Here is a 16,879-nt window from a genome sequence, read left to right as displayed (position 1 = left end):
GCGGAAGGACAAAAGTAGTGAAGCGCGCAAATGCGTTAAATGAAGCGCTTCCTTCCTCCGTTTTACACGGAAATAGTAGAAACAGTTCTGTGGGAGGTAGCGGGCCTTCAGGATATTCCTGGATCCCGGTTTTGATTTATCAAAACCCGCTCCTCGCAGGTCGTGATCCGCTTCCGGTTTGAATGCAGGATCCAGGTCCAGGTTTTCCAGATTCCCCGACAGAGGTCACGCAGCTTAGAGATTCGGGAAGCCGCGGGGTCACGGACCACAACTAGGACCAGAACCAGACAAACCATGAGCAGCAGAGTGTGTTGGAAGCTCCTGCAGGAGGCCGGAGCACCTCCAACTGCTCTCAGTTGGATCTGCGCCTCCTCCTGCCACAGAGTCCCGGCCTGCCTCAGACCTGAACCCCGCAGGAGACTCTCCTCCTCCTCCTCCATGAATGTGTTCAACAGGGCGATGAAGAGGAGGCAGAAGGACTGGGCGGCCTCTCTACAGGAGCGGCATCAGTACGACTACCTGAGGGAGGAGGTGAGACCTGCAGCCGGGGCTGCTAGTCCGGCCTCCTGTTAGTGGGCCCCACTGAGGGGCCGCAGGTTAAAGTCTGTCACTTTTTCTCAAAGCTGTGAAATAGATGATGCTCTGCCTGCCTGTCAGCCTCAGTAAAGCTGGATTCTCTCCTCTGTGGTGGGCAGGTCGGCGCCCGAGTGGCTGATCGGGTTTACGACATTGCGAGGTGGGTTGATGGAGCAGCAGTGTGACAGTGTTCCTGTGGGGAATCGAACCAACGCTGTGGACTGTTGTTGTGTTGCAGGACCTTCCCACTGGCACTGGACGTGGGCGGAGGAAAAAGTCATATCATAGAGCACCTGAACGCGGTGCGTCTTCATCACATTGCTGCAGATCATCAAGCACTGCCAGAGAACAGAAAGGATTTAGAGAGACAACTAACCACTGCTCCACCGTACCATCCCCAGTGACATCACGATGTACTCCAGATTTTCATGGTGATTTAAAAATCTGACTGTGTGTGTTGATTCAGGATGTGGTGCAGCGTTTGGTTCTGACTGACGTCTCTCGGCAGACTCTGGTGGGTCCTCAACCAGAGCACTTCATATGAATCTGCTGTGTGTGTGTCAGTGTTTCACTGTGTGTGTGTGTGTGTGTTTGTCTCAGGCTCACAGGAAACAGACTGAAGTCTCCACTCTCAGCGTTCAGGCCGATGAAGAGTTTTTGCCCTTTAGAGAAAACTCCTTCGACCTGGTGCTGAGCAGTCTGACGTGAGTACAACTGGTTCGAGTCCACACAGTCCCTCCACTGCACCCTCTAAGCTCTGTATAGCACCAACATCTCACACTACTGTTAGATCTCAGTCCATTTACTGCTCTGGAGTTTGTTGTGGGTGTGTGCAGTTGTGAATTAATTTGCCTTACCCTGGGTACTGTCTTGCAGGCTGCACTGGACCAACGACCTGCCTGGCGCTCTCTCTCAGGTCAGTGTTTTTGTGTTTCAGGTCATTTGTTGTGTGTCTGTGATGGTGCAGCTCATCGTGTGGTGTGTCTGCTGACAGATCTGTGGCGTGCTGAAGCCAGACGGTGTGTTCATAGGAGCCATGGTGGGCGGAGAGACGCTGTACGAGCTGCGCTGCTCGCTGCAGCTGGCTGAGACGGAGCGTGAAGGCGGCTTCTCGCCGCGAGTTTCCCCGTACACCAGCATGTCCCAGCTGGGTAACCTGCTGAGCAGAGCCGGCTTCAGCATGCTGACTGTGGTGAGACACACACCTCCACACAGACACACAGTGATGTACACCAACACACACTCTGACACGTCGCTACCTGTGTTTCTGTTTCAGGATGTCGACGAGGTTCAGATTCACTATCCAGGAATGATGGAGTTGATGATGGATCTACAAGGTCTGTATCCACCTGCACCGTGGGCGGAGTCTGTGTAGTCATGTGGGCGGTGTCATGGATAGAGTTGTCATCATAATGTGGGCGGAGTTAGCAGTGGAACATTATGATGGGAGGAGTAACAAGAGTTCCAGAACTCCATGTCATTGCTTCCTGTTGAAAGAAAAAAAAAAGATTTACTTTCTCATGCAGCCTGTTACCAAACTGTTTTTTCTCATCATAACTTTCAGATGTCATCTAGTATCATCAAATTATTAGTGAACATAGTTTTTCACCGTCTGGTGATGAACTGTGACTGTGACTGTGCAGGGATGGGTGAGAGTAACTGTGCATGGAACAGGAGGTCGATGCTGCACAGAGACACCATGTTAGCAGCTGCTGCTGTTTACAAAGGTCAGAACACACACACACCCACACACACAGATCCAGATGAAGTAAACATCAAATAACTGCATGTTAGCATGTTAGTCTGGCTCAGATTTGATCGCCTCTGTGTTTCAGAGATGTACGGGAACGAGGACGGCTCGGTGCCCGCCACCTTCGACATAATCTACATGATTGGCTGGAAGCCCCATGAGTCACAGGTGAGGAGCAGTAAACTGATACTGTTGTAATGACCAGAGCTCATTCTTGCAGACAGACTGACCCCCGACTCTGGCTGTAGATCAAGGGTCTGGTTCCAGGTTTAGTTCCTGGTTCTGTATTCTGTGTCTGGTTCTAGATGCATTTCCTGGACTCTGTTCTGAGCTGTAATGACATGAATGTGATTGCATGGTTTCGTTTCTGTGGCTCAGGCCAAACCGGCACGGCGAGGCTCGGCCACGGCGTCGTTCGGAGACCTGTGGAAGGTGGACCAGCCAGGCGGTAGCCAGAAGCCCTGATGGCTTCGCTGCAACTTGGCTTCTTCAAGCCGAGCTCAGTTCCAGGATTTCACATTCATAGGCCTGTGGAATAAACAGCAGGGTGTGTGTGTGTGTGTGTCAGTGGGAGGCATCCAAAGACCAACAACAACCACATAAACAATGTGAAAAACACTCAGACATGAAACAACTTTTGTCTTCACCGTCCTCAACCTGCAAAACAAGCAAAAAGTGAAGGATGGAAGAGCTGAAAAAAAAGAATTTGGCATTTATTGTTTGTACCACTTAATGTATTGATTTGTCTCATGAGACTACAAACAGTGGGCCTTTCTCCTGAGTTTCGTCACACATGAGATGTTTTTTAATCATTCTGTTGTCTTCTGACTTTGACCTATTGTTCATAGGTCACATTTTGTGCACAGTATGAGGGCATCGCCTCAGGGGCTACAGTGGGATTCAAACCCTGTGCACACGTGTCCTTCTGGGTACCACTGATTGCTTTAGAGCTTATTTCAGTGGTAATAAATCATGTTCAGTAACTTTTGAGGATGTGAATGTTTATTTGTTGATAAAACATATTTATTCTTATAACTGAGTTTTATTTCCATACAGACGATGCAGACTTGAATAAAGTCACAATATGGATAACTGAAGCCTGTGGCCTGCATTCTGTCTTTGTAAACACAAAAAGTGGCTCGTTAGGGAAATGAATTGAAGATGAGAAAATAAAATCTCCAAACAAATCGTTTCAATTGAGAACAAAGTTGTAATAAATTTGTTTCAGAAAGAGACAAGCAGAAACGAACTGCAGACCGAGTGGTTGTGGAGGGAAAAACTCAGGACTGGTCTGGGAAGAGTTTGAGGAGGCCATGGAGGAGGACTACCGGTCGGCCTTGAAGAAATTCTGGCAAACCGTCCAGCCTCAGGGGGAAAAGCAGCTCTCTACTAACACTGTTTACAGTGGAGGTGGGGAGCTGCTGACCTCAACTGGGGATATTATAGGACGGTGGAAGAAATACTTCAAGGACCTCCTCAATTCTGTGGAGGAGTTGAAGTATCTTGGGGTCTTGTTCATGAGTGAGGGACGGATGGAGCGTGAGATTGACAGGTGGATCGGTGCAGCATCTGCAGTGATGCAGTCAATGCATCGGTCCATTGTAGTGAAGAATGAGCTGAGCGGAAATGCGAAGCTCTCTGTTTACCGATCAGTCTACGTCTCCACCCTCACCTAGGGTGAGGAGCTCAGTTACCAGGGAGGAGCTCGGAGTAGAGTCACTACTCCTCTACATTAAGAGGAACCAGCTGAGGTGGCTCGGGCATCTGGTTAGGATGCCTCCTGGACGCCTCCCTGGGGAGGTGTTCCTGGCATATCCCACCGGAAGGAGACCCCGGGGAAGACCTAGGACATGCCTCTTGGCTGGTCTGGGAACGCCTTGGGATCGTCCCGGAAGAGCTGGAGGAAGTAACTGGGGACAGTGAAGTCTGGACATCTCTGCTTAGACTGCTGCCCCTGCGATCTGGTCCCGGACAGACAATGGAAGATGGATGGATGGATGGAAAGAGACGAGCTGACATCTGAAGGCTGGTTCCACCTGGACATGACGAAAGACACACTAATGTCACACCTACAGGACAGTTCACAGCCTTCAGTAAACCTCACATGCGTCTTTTTGGACTCTGAAAGAATACACACACACACACACACACACAAACACATATGCAAAAAAAGGAAAGATCAAGTTTTATGTATGTCTACGTGAATACATTGGCGTCTATATGTTTATGCCATGTCTATACATACATATGTATGTGTTTTTTCCTGTAAAAGTTCGGAGATACGTCCATGCTGTATCTGATGCTATATAAATAAAGCTGCCTTGAATTAATTTGAATTGAAATTAATTGAACTGAATCGACGAAGAAAAGAAAAACACAAGAGCCACGTGACTGCGTTGCTATGGCAACCCCTCCTGTTAGCTCCGCTGGCTAAAAGCTAGTTAGCTCCGGTGATCCAAGCGGTGCCGCTGATGGTGGGTAAACTCTGATTATTATTAGCTTTAACTTAGCACCATTAGCTTCACGTGATGGACTGGCGTAGCCATTAGCCGCTGTGATGCTTCACAGATGATCTTTTTTTCTTTTTGGGTTTCTTTTATTTGTTTCCAGGCTCCGAAGCAGAGAAGCAGGAGAGCCAGGCCCCAGTCCTCCTCTGCGGTGATGGACGGACGGTCCACGGAGGACCTGTCCAAGGAGCAGGTCTGTCCCCCCACTTTCACAACACTGTTACACTGAGAAATCCAGGGACTTTCTGGATGTTTTTAACATCTGAAACTCTCTGGATATGATATGCACACTTGCAAATCCAACAGGGATCACGCTTTGCATTGTGGGGAGTGGCGGAGATGTTGGCCGCTCACTAGTGTAAACAAACATAACAAACCCAGACACGAGCAGGAGAAGGCGTACGATTAGAGCTGCAGAAAGCAAGAAAAAATGCTGAAATGCCGAAAAGGGTCGGATATATATCAGCTTACGCTTAATAAGGAAGCCAGGAGCCGTTATCTTGTAAAAGAAAATCGCAGTTATTAAAGGTTTGAACGGTTATCAACTTAGTGTATTTTCTTCGTTTGTGTTGTTTGCTGTGTTTATAGGATATATTTAGAAATGTTCTCCTTTTATATTTATATTCCCTCCTTTTATTCTGTTTTTCTGTTTGCACTACTGTTATTTGTGTTCCTTTTGAGAGTATTTTTACACATAACGGTGTCTTAATATGCACATTTTTTTCATGTCAAACATTTTGCAAGTTTTACACACACCCTTTTATGTAGTTTTAAAAAACTACTCTGTATTCTGTATTATTAACTTTATTTTCTCCTCTTAACATTATTATGTTTAAATATTTCGTTTGCACTATACGGTCATTTTGACAATATATTTATGACTGCAGCGCTGCATGTGTTACGAGACACTTCATTTCAATAAACACCAAAAAAAAAAAAAAAATCTGAAATACATTTCAGTGTGTTTATTTTAAAAATAGTGGGTAAGGATACAACAGACATTAACAGGTATTTATTTCAGCATGCTTGGGCTCATGTTTGTCAGCGCGCAACAGACATTATATTATCAAGGAAAGTCACATCCTCATCCTTGCAGGGCAAAACCATGTGAATTGTTGCTTTCACAGATAACATAGTGTATTTGTTGCGGAAGGTTCCGATTACCCTTTCGACGTGAACGAGCGCAATTTTTCTGGTGCTCTCCACATATCTTGCATCCAGCTGACGGTGGAATTTTGTGAAGACAGGAGTTTTTACCTCCGCGCACATAAGTCCCATATTAGAATGCAATAAAAGGTTAATTTTGGTCGTCTTACAGCCGCGATCCAAGCGAGACGGCGAGATTTAGTCAGTGCAGAAACTTGTTCTCCTTGATGGCGCTTCCAAGCAGGAAAATTATAAACACAAAGTCTGTTTTGGATCTTTTCAACCTGACGATCGTGTGTTCTGCTATCACAGCCGACAACACAACAACGTCTGGGCAGGGTTGGAATTGTAGATTGAAAAAATAGCGAATGTGTCCGCACGAGCGAGGACAACACACTGCGGTCAAGCCCGCCCTCATTTCAGAAAGCACGGTCAACCTAGCACTCAATTGACTCTGTGGTGCGCGCATACTCTGTGCATTACGGGAACAGCGTTTTCACAGTGACTTCACAATAAAAGTTGGGTTAAGTTGAATGAGATCTTCCTTTTGATTTGGTTAGCCGAGTTAGTTTTCTTAAGTTTTCACGACCTGGAGTGACAGGCACAGTGAAACTGATATTCTACTGCGACAATACAAAGTATCAAAATAAACACGAACACACACCAAACACGAACAGACGCCCAAAAAAAAAAAAAAAAAAATCCTGTTGGCAACAACCCAGTCCACTTCTCACTGAAAGTAGGCCCCCCCAGGGTGCAATTCACCAAGTGTCATCCAGATCTGATGTGTATTTTCAAAGTAAGAGCCCTCTGAAAAACGCATTTTTGACTCATCCAGCCAAATTCAAAGTTGCATTGCTCCAAAACGCCCTGTTGCCGAGCAACAGTTCCACTTCTCACTGATAGTCGCCCCCCCCAGGGTCCCATTCACCAAGTGTCATCCAGATCTGATTTCTAGTTTCAAAATAAGAGCCCTCTGAAAACTCACATTTTTGACTCATCCTACCAAATTCAAAGTTGCATTGCTCCAAAACGCCCTGTTGCCGAGCAACCATTCCACTTCTCACTGATAGTGGGCCCCCCCAGGGTCCCATTCACCAAGTGTCATCCAGATCTGATTTATAGTTTCAAAATAAGAGCCCTCTGAAAACTCACATTTTTGACTCATCCAGCAAAATTCAAAGTTGCATTGCTCCAAAACGCCCTGTTGCCGAGCAACCATTCCACTTCTCACTGATAGTGGGCCCCCCCAGGGTCCCATTCACCAAGTGTCATCCAGATCTGATTTATAGTTTCAAAATAAGAGCCCTCTGAAAACTCACATTTTTGACTCATCCAGCAAAATTCAAAGTTGCATTGCTCCAAAACGCCCTGTTGCCGAGCAACCATTCCACTTCTGACTGATAGTCGGCCCCCCCAGGGTCCCATTCAACCAAGTGTCATCCAGATCTGATGTGTATTTTCAAAGTAAGAGTCCTCTGAAAACTGACATTTTTGACTCATCCAGCAAAATTCAAAGTTGCATTGCTCCAAAACGCCCTGTTGCCGAGCAACCATTCCACTTCTGACTGATAGTACGCCCCCCCCAGGGTCCCATTCACCAAGTGTCATCCAGATCTGATGTGTATTTTCAAAGTAAGAGCCCTCTGAAAAGCGCATTTTTGACTCATCCAGCCAAATTCAAAGTTGCATTGCTCCAAAACGCCCTGTTGCCGAGCAACCATTCCACTTCTGACTGATAGTACGGCCCCCCAGGGTCCCATTCACCAAGTGTCATCCAGATCTGATGTGTATTTTCAAAGTAAGAGCCCTCTGAAAAGCGCATTTTTGACTCATCCAGCCAAATTCAAAGTTGCATTGCTCCAAAACGCCCTGTTGCCGAGCAACAGTTCCACTTCTCACTGATAGTCGGCCCCCCAGGGTCCCATTCACCGAGTGTCATCCAGATCTGATTTATAGTTTCAAAATAAGAGCACTCTGAAAACTCACATTTTTGACTCGTCCTACCAAATTCAAAGTTGCATTGCTCCAAAACGCCCTGTTGCCGAGCAACCATTCCACTTCTCACTGATAGTGGGCCCCCCCAGGGTCCCATTCACCGAGTGTCATCCAGATCTGATTTATAGTTTCAAAATAAGAGCCCTCTGAAAACTCACATTTTTGACTCATCCAGCAAAATTCAAAGTTGCATTGCTCCAAAACGCCCTGTTGCCGAGCAACCATTCCACTTCTCACTGATAGTGGGCCCCCCCAGGGTCCCATTCACCGAGTGTCATCCAGATCTGATTTATAGTTTCAAAATAAGAGCCCTCTGAAAACTCACATTTTTGACTCATCCAGCAAAATTCAAAGTTGCATTGCTCCAAAACGCCCTGTTGCCGAGCAACCATTCCACTTCTGACTGATAGTGGGCCCCCCCAGGGTCCCAGTCACCAAGTGTCATCCAGATCTGATTTGTAGTTTCAAAATAAGAGCCCTCTGAAAAAGCGCATTTTTGACTCATCCAGCCAAATTCAAAGTTGCATTGCTCCAAAACGCCCTGTTGCCGAGCAACCATTCCACTTCTGACTGATAGTGGGCCCCCCCAGGGTCCCATTCACCAAGTGTCATCCAGATCTGATGTGTATTTTCAAAGTAAGAGCCCTCTGAAAAAGCGCATTTTTGACTCATCCAGCCAAATTCAAAGTTGCATTGTTCCAAAACGCCTTGTTGCCGAGCAACCATTCCACTTCTGACTGATCGTCGGCCCCCCCAGGGTCCCATTCACCAAGTGTCATCCAGATCTGATGTGTATTTTCAAAGTAAGAGCCCTCTGAAAAAGCACATTTTTGACTCATCCAGCCAAATTCAAAGTTGCATTGCTCCAAAACGCCCTGTTGCCGAGCAACCATTCCACTTCTGACTGATAGTCGGCCCCCCCAGGGTCCCATTCACCAAGTGTCATCCAGATCTGATGTGTATTTTCAAAGTAAGAGTCCTCTGAAAACTGACATTTTTGACTCATCCAACCAAATTCAAAGTTGCATTGCTCCAAAATTCCCTGTTGCCGAGCAACCATTCCACTTCTCACTGATAGTCGGCCCCCCCAGGGTCCCATTCACCAAGTGTCATCCAGATCTGATGTGTATTGTCAAAGTAAGAGCCCTCTGAAAAAGTGCATTTTTGACTCATCCAACCAAATTCAAAGTGAGATTGCTCCAAAATGCACTGTTGCCAAGCCACCATTCTGACTGATAGTCGGCCCCGGGGGCTGCTGCGTGTGATTTTGCCTGCCGCTGCAAGGCATGATGGGACGCGGGACTGGGTTTTGGGCCATTTCTTGCCGGTTTGCGTATTCTGTGTGGTTTATTTGTGTTTCATTTATTATGCATGTGTTTTGTTCATTGTTGTTCTCTGCTGTTGCCGTGTTTTCCTTCATTTTGTGTTCCTTTTTGTGTGCACCGTGGCTCAGGGGGACCTTTGGGGGAGGGATGCGGCCTTCGCGCCGCTGGGGAGGGCCTGTTGCTTGTGAACCTAAAGGTCAAACTCAGTCTCCTTCGTTGTCTCCGCCGCTCGAAATCGCCACATTGGTGTCAGAAGTTGGATGGAGCCACGGCAAGCTTCAGATAGAAGACGCCCGGAGAACGCAGGAAGGATCGCCGCGCAGTGGGGGACTCCGAGCCGGCCCGACGGGTCCAGCGATCGGCCGAAGCACCGTCCAGAAGCGGCGAGGATGGCTGAGGACGGTGGCGATCGCGTGGATGCGGGAGCTCGCCCACCCACCGCTCCAGCGAGAGCCGCCGTCAAGCTGCCGAAGTATGATGGCGCCGGCTCACTGGAGCGCTTCATCAAGCAGACACGAGTCGCCGCAACGCACAACAGCTGGAGTGGCCAAGACTGAATAACATTCAGTCTTGGCCACTATGGTGCGGCGCTTCGGGCGGCGCACCATAGAGGCCGCTGAAAGGGAAAAGCTGAATAACCGCCGCCGTCGCCAAGGAGAAAACCTGGGCTCCTTCACCACTGACGTCCAGTTATTCGCACGGCAGGGCTTCCCCACCTTCCCCGTAAGCATGCTGGAGTAACTGGAGTAACTCCATGCATTCCAGCAAGGACTCCCGCCCCAGGCGGCTGCATCAGCATGTGCAGCTCGCTACACCACAGACCCTGGAGAAGGCCCTCTGGGAAGCAGAACTAACCGAGACAATCTCCTCCACACTGCGGGTCGGCGCCAAATCACCGCCGCCCCGTGTTCAACTGGCTAACGCCGCCAAAGAAGACGCCCTTCTCCTTGAAGGCGGTGGCGGTTATTCAGCTTTTCCCTTTCAGCGGCCTCTATGGTGCGCCGCCCGAAGCGCCGCTCGAGTGCGGTGATTAATGCGGCCAGGATCCGCTCTTGTCCGGGCACGAAGTCGAAGAGAACTTGCTGGGCCTTGCCTTCCAAGGCCAGGGCTCGATGCGCGGCGGTGTCTTGGCCACTCCAGCTGTTGTGCGTTGCGGCGACTCGTGTCTGCTTGATGAAGAGCTCCAGTGAGCCGGCGCCATCATACTTCGGCAGCTTGACGGCGGCTCTCGCTGGAGCGGTGGGTGGGCGAGCTCCCGCATCTACGCGATCGCCACCGTCCTCAGCCATCCTCGCCGCTTCTGGACGGTGCTTCGGCCGATCGCTGGACCCGTCGGGCCGGCTCGGAGTCCCCCACTGTGCGGCGATCCTTCCTGCGTTCTCCGGGCGTCTTCTATCTGAAGCTTGCCGTGGCTCCATCCAACTTCTGACACCAATGTGGCGATTTCGAGCGGCGGAGACAACGAAGGAGACTGAGTTTGACCTTTAGGTTCACAAGCAACAGGCCCTCCCCAGCGGCGCGAAGGCCGCATCCCTCCCCCAAAGGTCCCCCTGAGCCACGGTGCACACAAAAAGGAACACAAAATGAAGGAAAACACGGCAACAGCAGAGAACAACAATGAACAAAACACATGCATAATAAATGAAACACAAATAAACCACACAGAATACGCAAACCGGCAAGAAATGGCCCAAAACCCAGTCCCGCGTCCCATCATGCCTTGCAGCGGCAGGCAAAATCACACGCAGCAGCCCCCAGGGCCTACTATCAGTCAGAATGGTGGCTTGGCAACAGTGCATTTTGGAGCAATCTCACTTTGAATTTGGTTGGATGAGTCAAAAATGCGCTTTTTCAGAGGGCTCTTACTTTGACAATACACATCAGATCTGGATGACACTTGGTGAATGGGACCCTGGGGGGGCCGACTATCAGTCAGAAGTGGAATGGTTGCTCGGCAACAGGGCGTTTTGGAGCAATGCAACTTTGAATTTGGCTGGATGAGTCAAAAATGCGCTTTTCAGAGGGCTCTTACTTTGAAAATACACATCAGATCTGGATGACACTTGGTGAATGGGACCCTGGGGGGGCCTACTATCAGTCAGAAGTGGAATGGTTGCTCGGAAACAGGGCGTTTTGGAGCAATGCAACTTTGAATTTGGCTGGATGAGTCAAAAATGCGCTTTTCAGAGGGCTCTTACTTTGAAAATACACATCAGATCTGGATGACACTTGGTGAATGGGACCCTGGGGGAGCCTACTATCAGTCAGAAGTGGAATGGTTGCTCGGCAACAGGGCGTTTTGGAGCAATGCAACTTTGAATTTGGCTGGATGAGTCAAAAATGCGCTTTTTCAGAGGGCTCTTACTTTGAAAATACAAATCAGATCTGGATGACACTTGGTGACTGGGACCCTGGGGGGGCCCACTATCAGTCAGAAGTGGAATGGTTGCTCGGCAACAGGGCGTTTTCGAGCAATGCAACTTTGAATTTTGCTGGATGAGTCAAAAATGTGAGTTTTCAGAGGGCTCTTATTTTGAAACTATAAATCAGATCTGGATGACACTTGGTGAATGGGACCCTGGGGGGGCCGACTATCAGTCAGAAGTGGAATGGTTGCTCGGCAACAGGGCGTTTTGGAGCAATGCAACTTTGAATTTGGTTGGACGAGTCAAAAATGTGAGTTTTCAGAGGGCTCTTATTTTGAAACTACAAATCAGATCTGGATGACACTCGGTGACTGGGACCCTGGGGGGGGCGACTATCAGTGAGAAGTGGAATGGTTGCTCGGCAACAGGGCGTTTTGGAGCAATGCAACTTTGAATTTGGCTCGATGAGTCAAAAATGTGAGTTTTCAGAGGGCTCTTATTTTGAAACTACAAATCAGATCTGGATGACACTCGGTGACTGGGACCCTGGGGGGGGGCGACTATCAGAGAGAAGTGGAATGGTTGCTCGGCAACAGGGCGTTTTGGAGCAATGCAACTTTGAATTTGGTAGGACGAGTCAAAAATGTGAGTTTTCAGAGGGCTCTTATTTTGAAACTACAAATCAGATCTGGATGACACTTGGTGAATGGGACCCTGGGGGGGCCGACTATCAGTCAGAAGTGGAATGGTTGCTCGGCAACAGGGAGTTTTGGAGCAATGCAACTTTGAATTTGGCTGGATGAGTCAAAAATGCGCTTTTCAGAGGGCTCTTACTTTGAAAATACACATCAGATCTGGATGATACTTGGTGAATGGGACCCTGGGGGGGCCGACTATCAGTCAGAAGTGGAATGGTTGCTCGGCAACAGGGAGTTTTGGAGCAATGCAACTTTGAATTTGGCTGGATGAGTCAAAAATGCGCTTTTCAGAGGGCTCTTACTTTGAAAATACACATCAGATCTGGATGACACATGGTGAATGGGACCCTGGGGGGGCCGACTATCAGTCAGAAGTGGAATGGTTGCTCGGCAACAGGGCGTTTTGGAGCAATGCAACTTTGAATTTTGCTGGATGAGTCAAAAATGCGCTTTTTCAGAGGGCTCTTATTTTGAAACTATAAATCAGATCAGGATAATACTTGGTGACTGGGACCCTGGGGGGGCCCACTATCAGTCAGAAGTGGAATGGTTGCTCGGCAACAGGGAGTTTTGGAGCAATGCAACTTTGAATTTGGTTGGATGAGTCAAAAACGTCAGTTTTCAGAGGGCTCTTATTTTGAAACTACAAATCAGATCTGGATGACACTCGGTGACTTGGACCCTGGGGGGGGCGACTATCAGTCAGAAGTGGAATGGTTGCTCGGCAACAGGGCGTTTTGGAGCAATGCAACTTTGAATTTGGTAGGACGAGTCAAAAATGTGAGTTTTCAGAGGGCTCTTATTTTGAAACTACAAATCAGATCTGGATGACACTCGGTGACTGGGACCCTGGGGGGGCCGACTATCAGTCAGAAGTGGAATGGTTGCTCGGCAACAGGGCGTTTTGGAGCAATGCAACTTTGAATTTGGTTGGATGAGTCAAAATGTGAGATTTCAGAGGGCTCTTATTTTGAAACTACAAATCAGATCTGGATGACACTCGGTGACTGGGACCCTGGGGGGGGCGTCTATCAGTGAGAAGTGGAATGGTATCTCGGCAACAGGGCGTTTTGGAGCAATGCATCTTTGAATTCGTTTGGATGAGTCAAAATGTCAGTTTTCAGAGGGCTCTTATTTTGAAACCACACATCAGATCTGGATGACAATCGTTGAATGGGACCCTGCGGGGGCGGGGGGGGGGGGGGGGGGGGGGGGGGGGGGTTCTATCAGACAGAAGTGGAGTGGGTTGTTGGTAACAGGGTATTTGTTATTGGCGTCTGTTGGTGTTTGGTGTGTGTTGGTGTTTGATTTGATAGATTTAGTTCTGACATTGTCGCAGAAGATTATCTATTTTACTGTGCCTGTCAGTCCAGGTCGTGAAAACTTAAAGAGCGTAACTTGGTTAACCAAATCAAAAGTAAGATCACATTCAATTTAACCCAGCTTTTATTGTGAAGTCACTGTGAAAACGCTGTTCCCGTAATGCACAAAGTATGCGCGCACCACAGAATCAATTGAGTGCTAGGTTGACCGTGCTTTCTGAAATGAGGGCGGGCTTGACCGCAGTGACAACACGTCTGTACACGATGCGCTTGCGGTCCGAGTAAACAATGGGAGCGAGCGGCCAACATGGCCGCCACTCCAAGTGTTGACGTCACGATCCCAAGCCCTTGTAGTAACCAAATAACCCCCAGACGACTGCTTTTAATTCTTAGTTTTATTCTCCCATATTTCTTTTTATTTTACTTTCAGTCCCTCAGGAGGAAAAAAAAAAATCCTGGGATTCTAAGCACAGCATTCAGACAGAAACAGTCAAACTGTAAAGATCCCTTTTAAAATCAACTACAACCCAAAAATTGGCCAAACTACAAATAATCAGCAGTAAATAAAAGTGTCTACTGGAATGAAAGAATAAAATGTTCTATAAACGTGTTTGTTTCTGTATTTCATCCACTTTGGCCCTCATGTTTGTCATGATAAAGTAAGAAAAAAGCCCTGTTGATCACCATATGGTATTTCCTCTACCTGCATCACTTGCATCAAAAATACAGAAAGTCAGATGCAGCCAGTCACTGGTTTCATGCACAGTCAAAGCCAATGAGAAGCAGGACCAGAGGAAAAGGAGAAGCTTTTTACTGTTCAAATTCACAGTCATGTAGTCTGAATTCAAAGAACAGGAAAATAATAAAAACAAGAAACCCATGTATGTCTTTAGTTTTAAAAATCTTTGATTGCCATCTACACATGTCTAACACACTTGTAACATGTTTTTATAATTGTCTTTACAACCAAAATGAAGGTGGCAGAGCCTTAGCTTTCCTATGATTAAAATGTATTGTTTTGTATTTAAAAAACATAAGAATATTCTGAAACCTGACCGATGCGTGGCTGGTGGTCCCAGGACCTCCTCTGAAGCTTGTAGTCATGTTCTGTCTGCTCCACAGCTGGAGCACATCGTCCGGCTGAGGGAAGAGCTGGACCGAGAGCGTGAGGAGAGGAGGTACTTCCAGCTGGAGCGGGACAGGATCCAGGCCTTCTGGGAGATCAGCAAGAGGACTGCGGAGGCGGTGCAGGCCGAGCTGAGGAGGAGGAACCTGGAGAAGGAGGAAGCCGAGGAGCGCCACCACGTGGAGATCTCTGTGAGCCGCAGTCACATCCGAGCACGAAGTGACTCAACCTGAACTTGTTATCGTCCAGACGTGGAATGAACATCTGGAGACACTCAGCCCAACCTCGCTGCTTCAACAGGTCTACAAGCAGAAGCTGAAGCAGGTTCTGTTGGAGCAGCAGAACAACGTCACCGGGAAGCTGAACGCTGTGAACACGCCCTCTGCAGTCCAGAACGGACACACCGAGTCCTCGCTGGATCTCCAAAGAGACGGTGAAGCCCCGAATGGAGTGCTCAGGGAGAAGAAGTTCCACGAAATGAATCTGAAGGAGCTGAAGCTGGTGAGAAGTTTGAGATCATGATTCACCTGACAGTCAACGTCACTGCATTTTCAGTTTGATGTCAAAATAAAATAAAATGACATCTTTCATTATTGTAGCTTTCAGTCATTTTGTGCTTCATCATTCACAGAAACACCAGGTGGAGTTAATGGAGCTGACCAATGAGTACGAGCGCAGAATCCGAGGTAAACCTCTGGAACACCTGTAAACCGGCTCTGAGTCTGCTCCGCCATGCTCCTCGTGTCGCTCCTCAACACTCCTCTTCCTGGTCCTCCTCAGACTTGGAGGTGAAACATCACGAGAGGATACGCTCTCTGATCCGCACTGAGGAGAAGAGGCGGAGGATGGAGATGGAGGAGGTGGAGAAGCAGATGAGGAGTCGTGTGGTGGACGTGAAAGAGGAGCAGGAGCGAGCACTGCGGGGAGCGGAGGAGCGTTACTCTGCTGCTCAGACCAGGCTGCTGACAGAGCACGAGCAGCTGAAGGTGAGATGTGACCGAGTCAGTCATCAATGCACCGGTCTTTCTCTCGGTTGATCACCAAACACAGTCTTCCTTGTGTTGTCTTGTGTGTTGCAGAAGCAGCTGCAGGAGGCGCAGCAGGAGAACAAACATCTGACTGAAAGCCTGAGAGACGCACAGTCTAAACTTCCTGAACTGCAAACACAGCTGAAGCAATACAACCAGAACCAGGCTGCTGCAACTGTGAGTGTAACACATACATACACGCACACACATGCAGACACACAGATTCACATCTTAGTTCTGTTTGTGTCTCAGAGATGTCGAGCTCGTCTGAAGTTGGTTGAAGTGGAGCTCAAAGAACTGAAGAAGGAACATGAAATAATGCTGCAGGCCTTCAGGAAGGTGTGTGTGCTGTTGTTACGTACTCTGTCTGTGTATTTGTCATTGCCTACGATTTGTGTGTGTGTTGCAGGTGCAGCAGGAGCGTGACGAGCTGCTCAGGTCTCAGCAGTCTCAGGTGTTTGAGCTGCAGCAGCGTCGCAGCCTGAAGGAGCTGCTGCTTCAGTCCAAACTCTCCTCTCTCACACACACGCTGCAGCGGACGCAGCAGGAGCCGAGTGTGTGTGCGAGCAACACACCACACCAACCGGCCGACGCGCAGCCGCAGGAGGCCGCAGAGACGCGGCTGGACACACTCTGACGAGAGACCACCAGCCACCATCTCTCAGAAACACTTTACCACAGACTGTTACCGTGGTTACCATGGCGGAGGAGATGCTTCCTGGTTGGACATAAAACATCTCAGATTTTTAAAGTTTGTCAGCCAGTTTTTATGCCATTTCCATGGTGATGCTCGGCCGTCTGATGGTCTGAATATTTTTCGCTGACTTAATAAAATGTTATATTTTGATAACTTCTATTTGCAGCTAAAAATTTGAGTTTTTGTTTTCTGAGCAAAGAATATTAACATTGCTGATGTATGCCCCGGTCCAACCCCCGAGATCTGTTTGAATACAGCTTGCCAGTCTGAATTCTAAAATGTAAATGTGTGAAACATTTAAAACTGACTCTCAATTCCAAACTTCAAAGTTGCTCGAGAA

General features: G+C 48.2%; 2 protein-coding genes across 2 annotated transcripts; both read left to right on the top strand.

Moving 5' to 3' along the window:
- Positions 1-74: 74 nt before the first annotated feature.
- LOC115390780 (arginine-hydroxylase NDUFAF5, mitochondrial-like) lies at positions 75-3,409 on the top strand. Its single transcript, XM_030094778.1, has 11 exons — positions 75-531; positions 696-736; positions 815-878; positions 1,043-1,090; positions 1,177-1,280; positions 1,453-1,492; positions 1,571-1,768; positions 1,853-1,913; positions 2,220-2,303; positions 2,412-2,494; positions 2,705-3,409. Exons 1-11 carry the CDS (start codon positions 295-297, stop codon positions 2,789-2,791), a joined length of 1,047 nt encoding a protein of 348 aa, XP_029950638.1. The 5' UTR covers positions 75-294; the 3' UTR covers positions 2,792-3,409.
- A 1,340-nt stretch (positions 3,410-4,749) lies between these two features.
- Positions 4,750-16,793, top strand: LOC115390354 (dynein regulatory complex subunit 4-like). The gene is made up of 9 exons (XM_030094196.1): positions 4,750-4,800; positions 4,937-5,026; positions 14,811-15,005; positions 15,115-15,315; positions 15,446-15,500; positions 15,595-15,800; positions 15,894-16,019; positions 16,095-16,181; positions 16,252-16,793. Exons 1-9 carry the CDS (start codon positions 4,798-4,800, stop codon positions 16,477-16,479), a joined length of 1,191 nt encoding a protein of 396 aa, XP_029950056.1. The 5' UTR covers positions 4,750-4,797; the 3' UTR covers positions 16,480-16,793.
- The last annotated feature ends 86 nt before the right edge of the window (positions 16,794-16,879 follow it).

This window comes from Salarias fasciatus, chromosome 6, assembly GCF_902148845.1.
Source record: "Salarias fasciatus chromosome 6, fSalaFa1.1, whole genome shotgun sequence".
Taxonomy (NCBI): Eukaryota; Metazoa; Chordata; class Actinopteri; order Blenniiformes; family Blenniidae; genus Salarias; species Salarias fasciatus.
The sequence above is the reverse complement of the archived record's forward strand: the minus strand, read 5'-3'. Positions and strand labels throughout refer to the sequence as shown.

Coding starts and splice junctions, on each gene's coding strand:
- LOC115390780 (XM_030094778.1), top strand. CDS start 295: ATGAGCAGCAGAGTGTGTTGGAAGCTCCTGCAGGAGGCCGGAGCACCT. Junction 1,091..1,176: donor ACGTCTCTCGGCAGACTCTG/GTGGGTCCTCAA, acceptor TGTTTGTCTCAG/GCTCACAGGAAACAGACTGA. Junction 1,769..1,852: donor GCTTCAGCATGCTGACTGTG/GTGAGACACACA, acceptor TTTCTGTTTCAG/GATGTCGACGAGGTTCAGAT.
- LOC115390354 (XM_030094196.1), top strand. Junction 15,501..15,594: donor GTACGAGCGCAGAATCCGAG/GTAAACCTCTGG, acceptor GGTCCTCCTCAG/ACTTGGAGGTGAAACATCAC. Junction 16,020..16,094: donor AGAACCAGGCTGCTGCAACT/GTGAGTGTAACA, acceptor TTTGTGTCTCAG/AGATGTCGAGCTCGTCTGAA.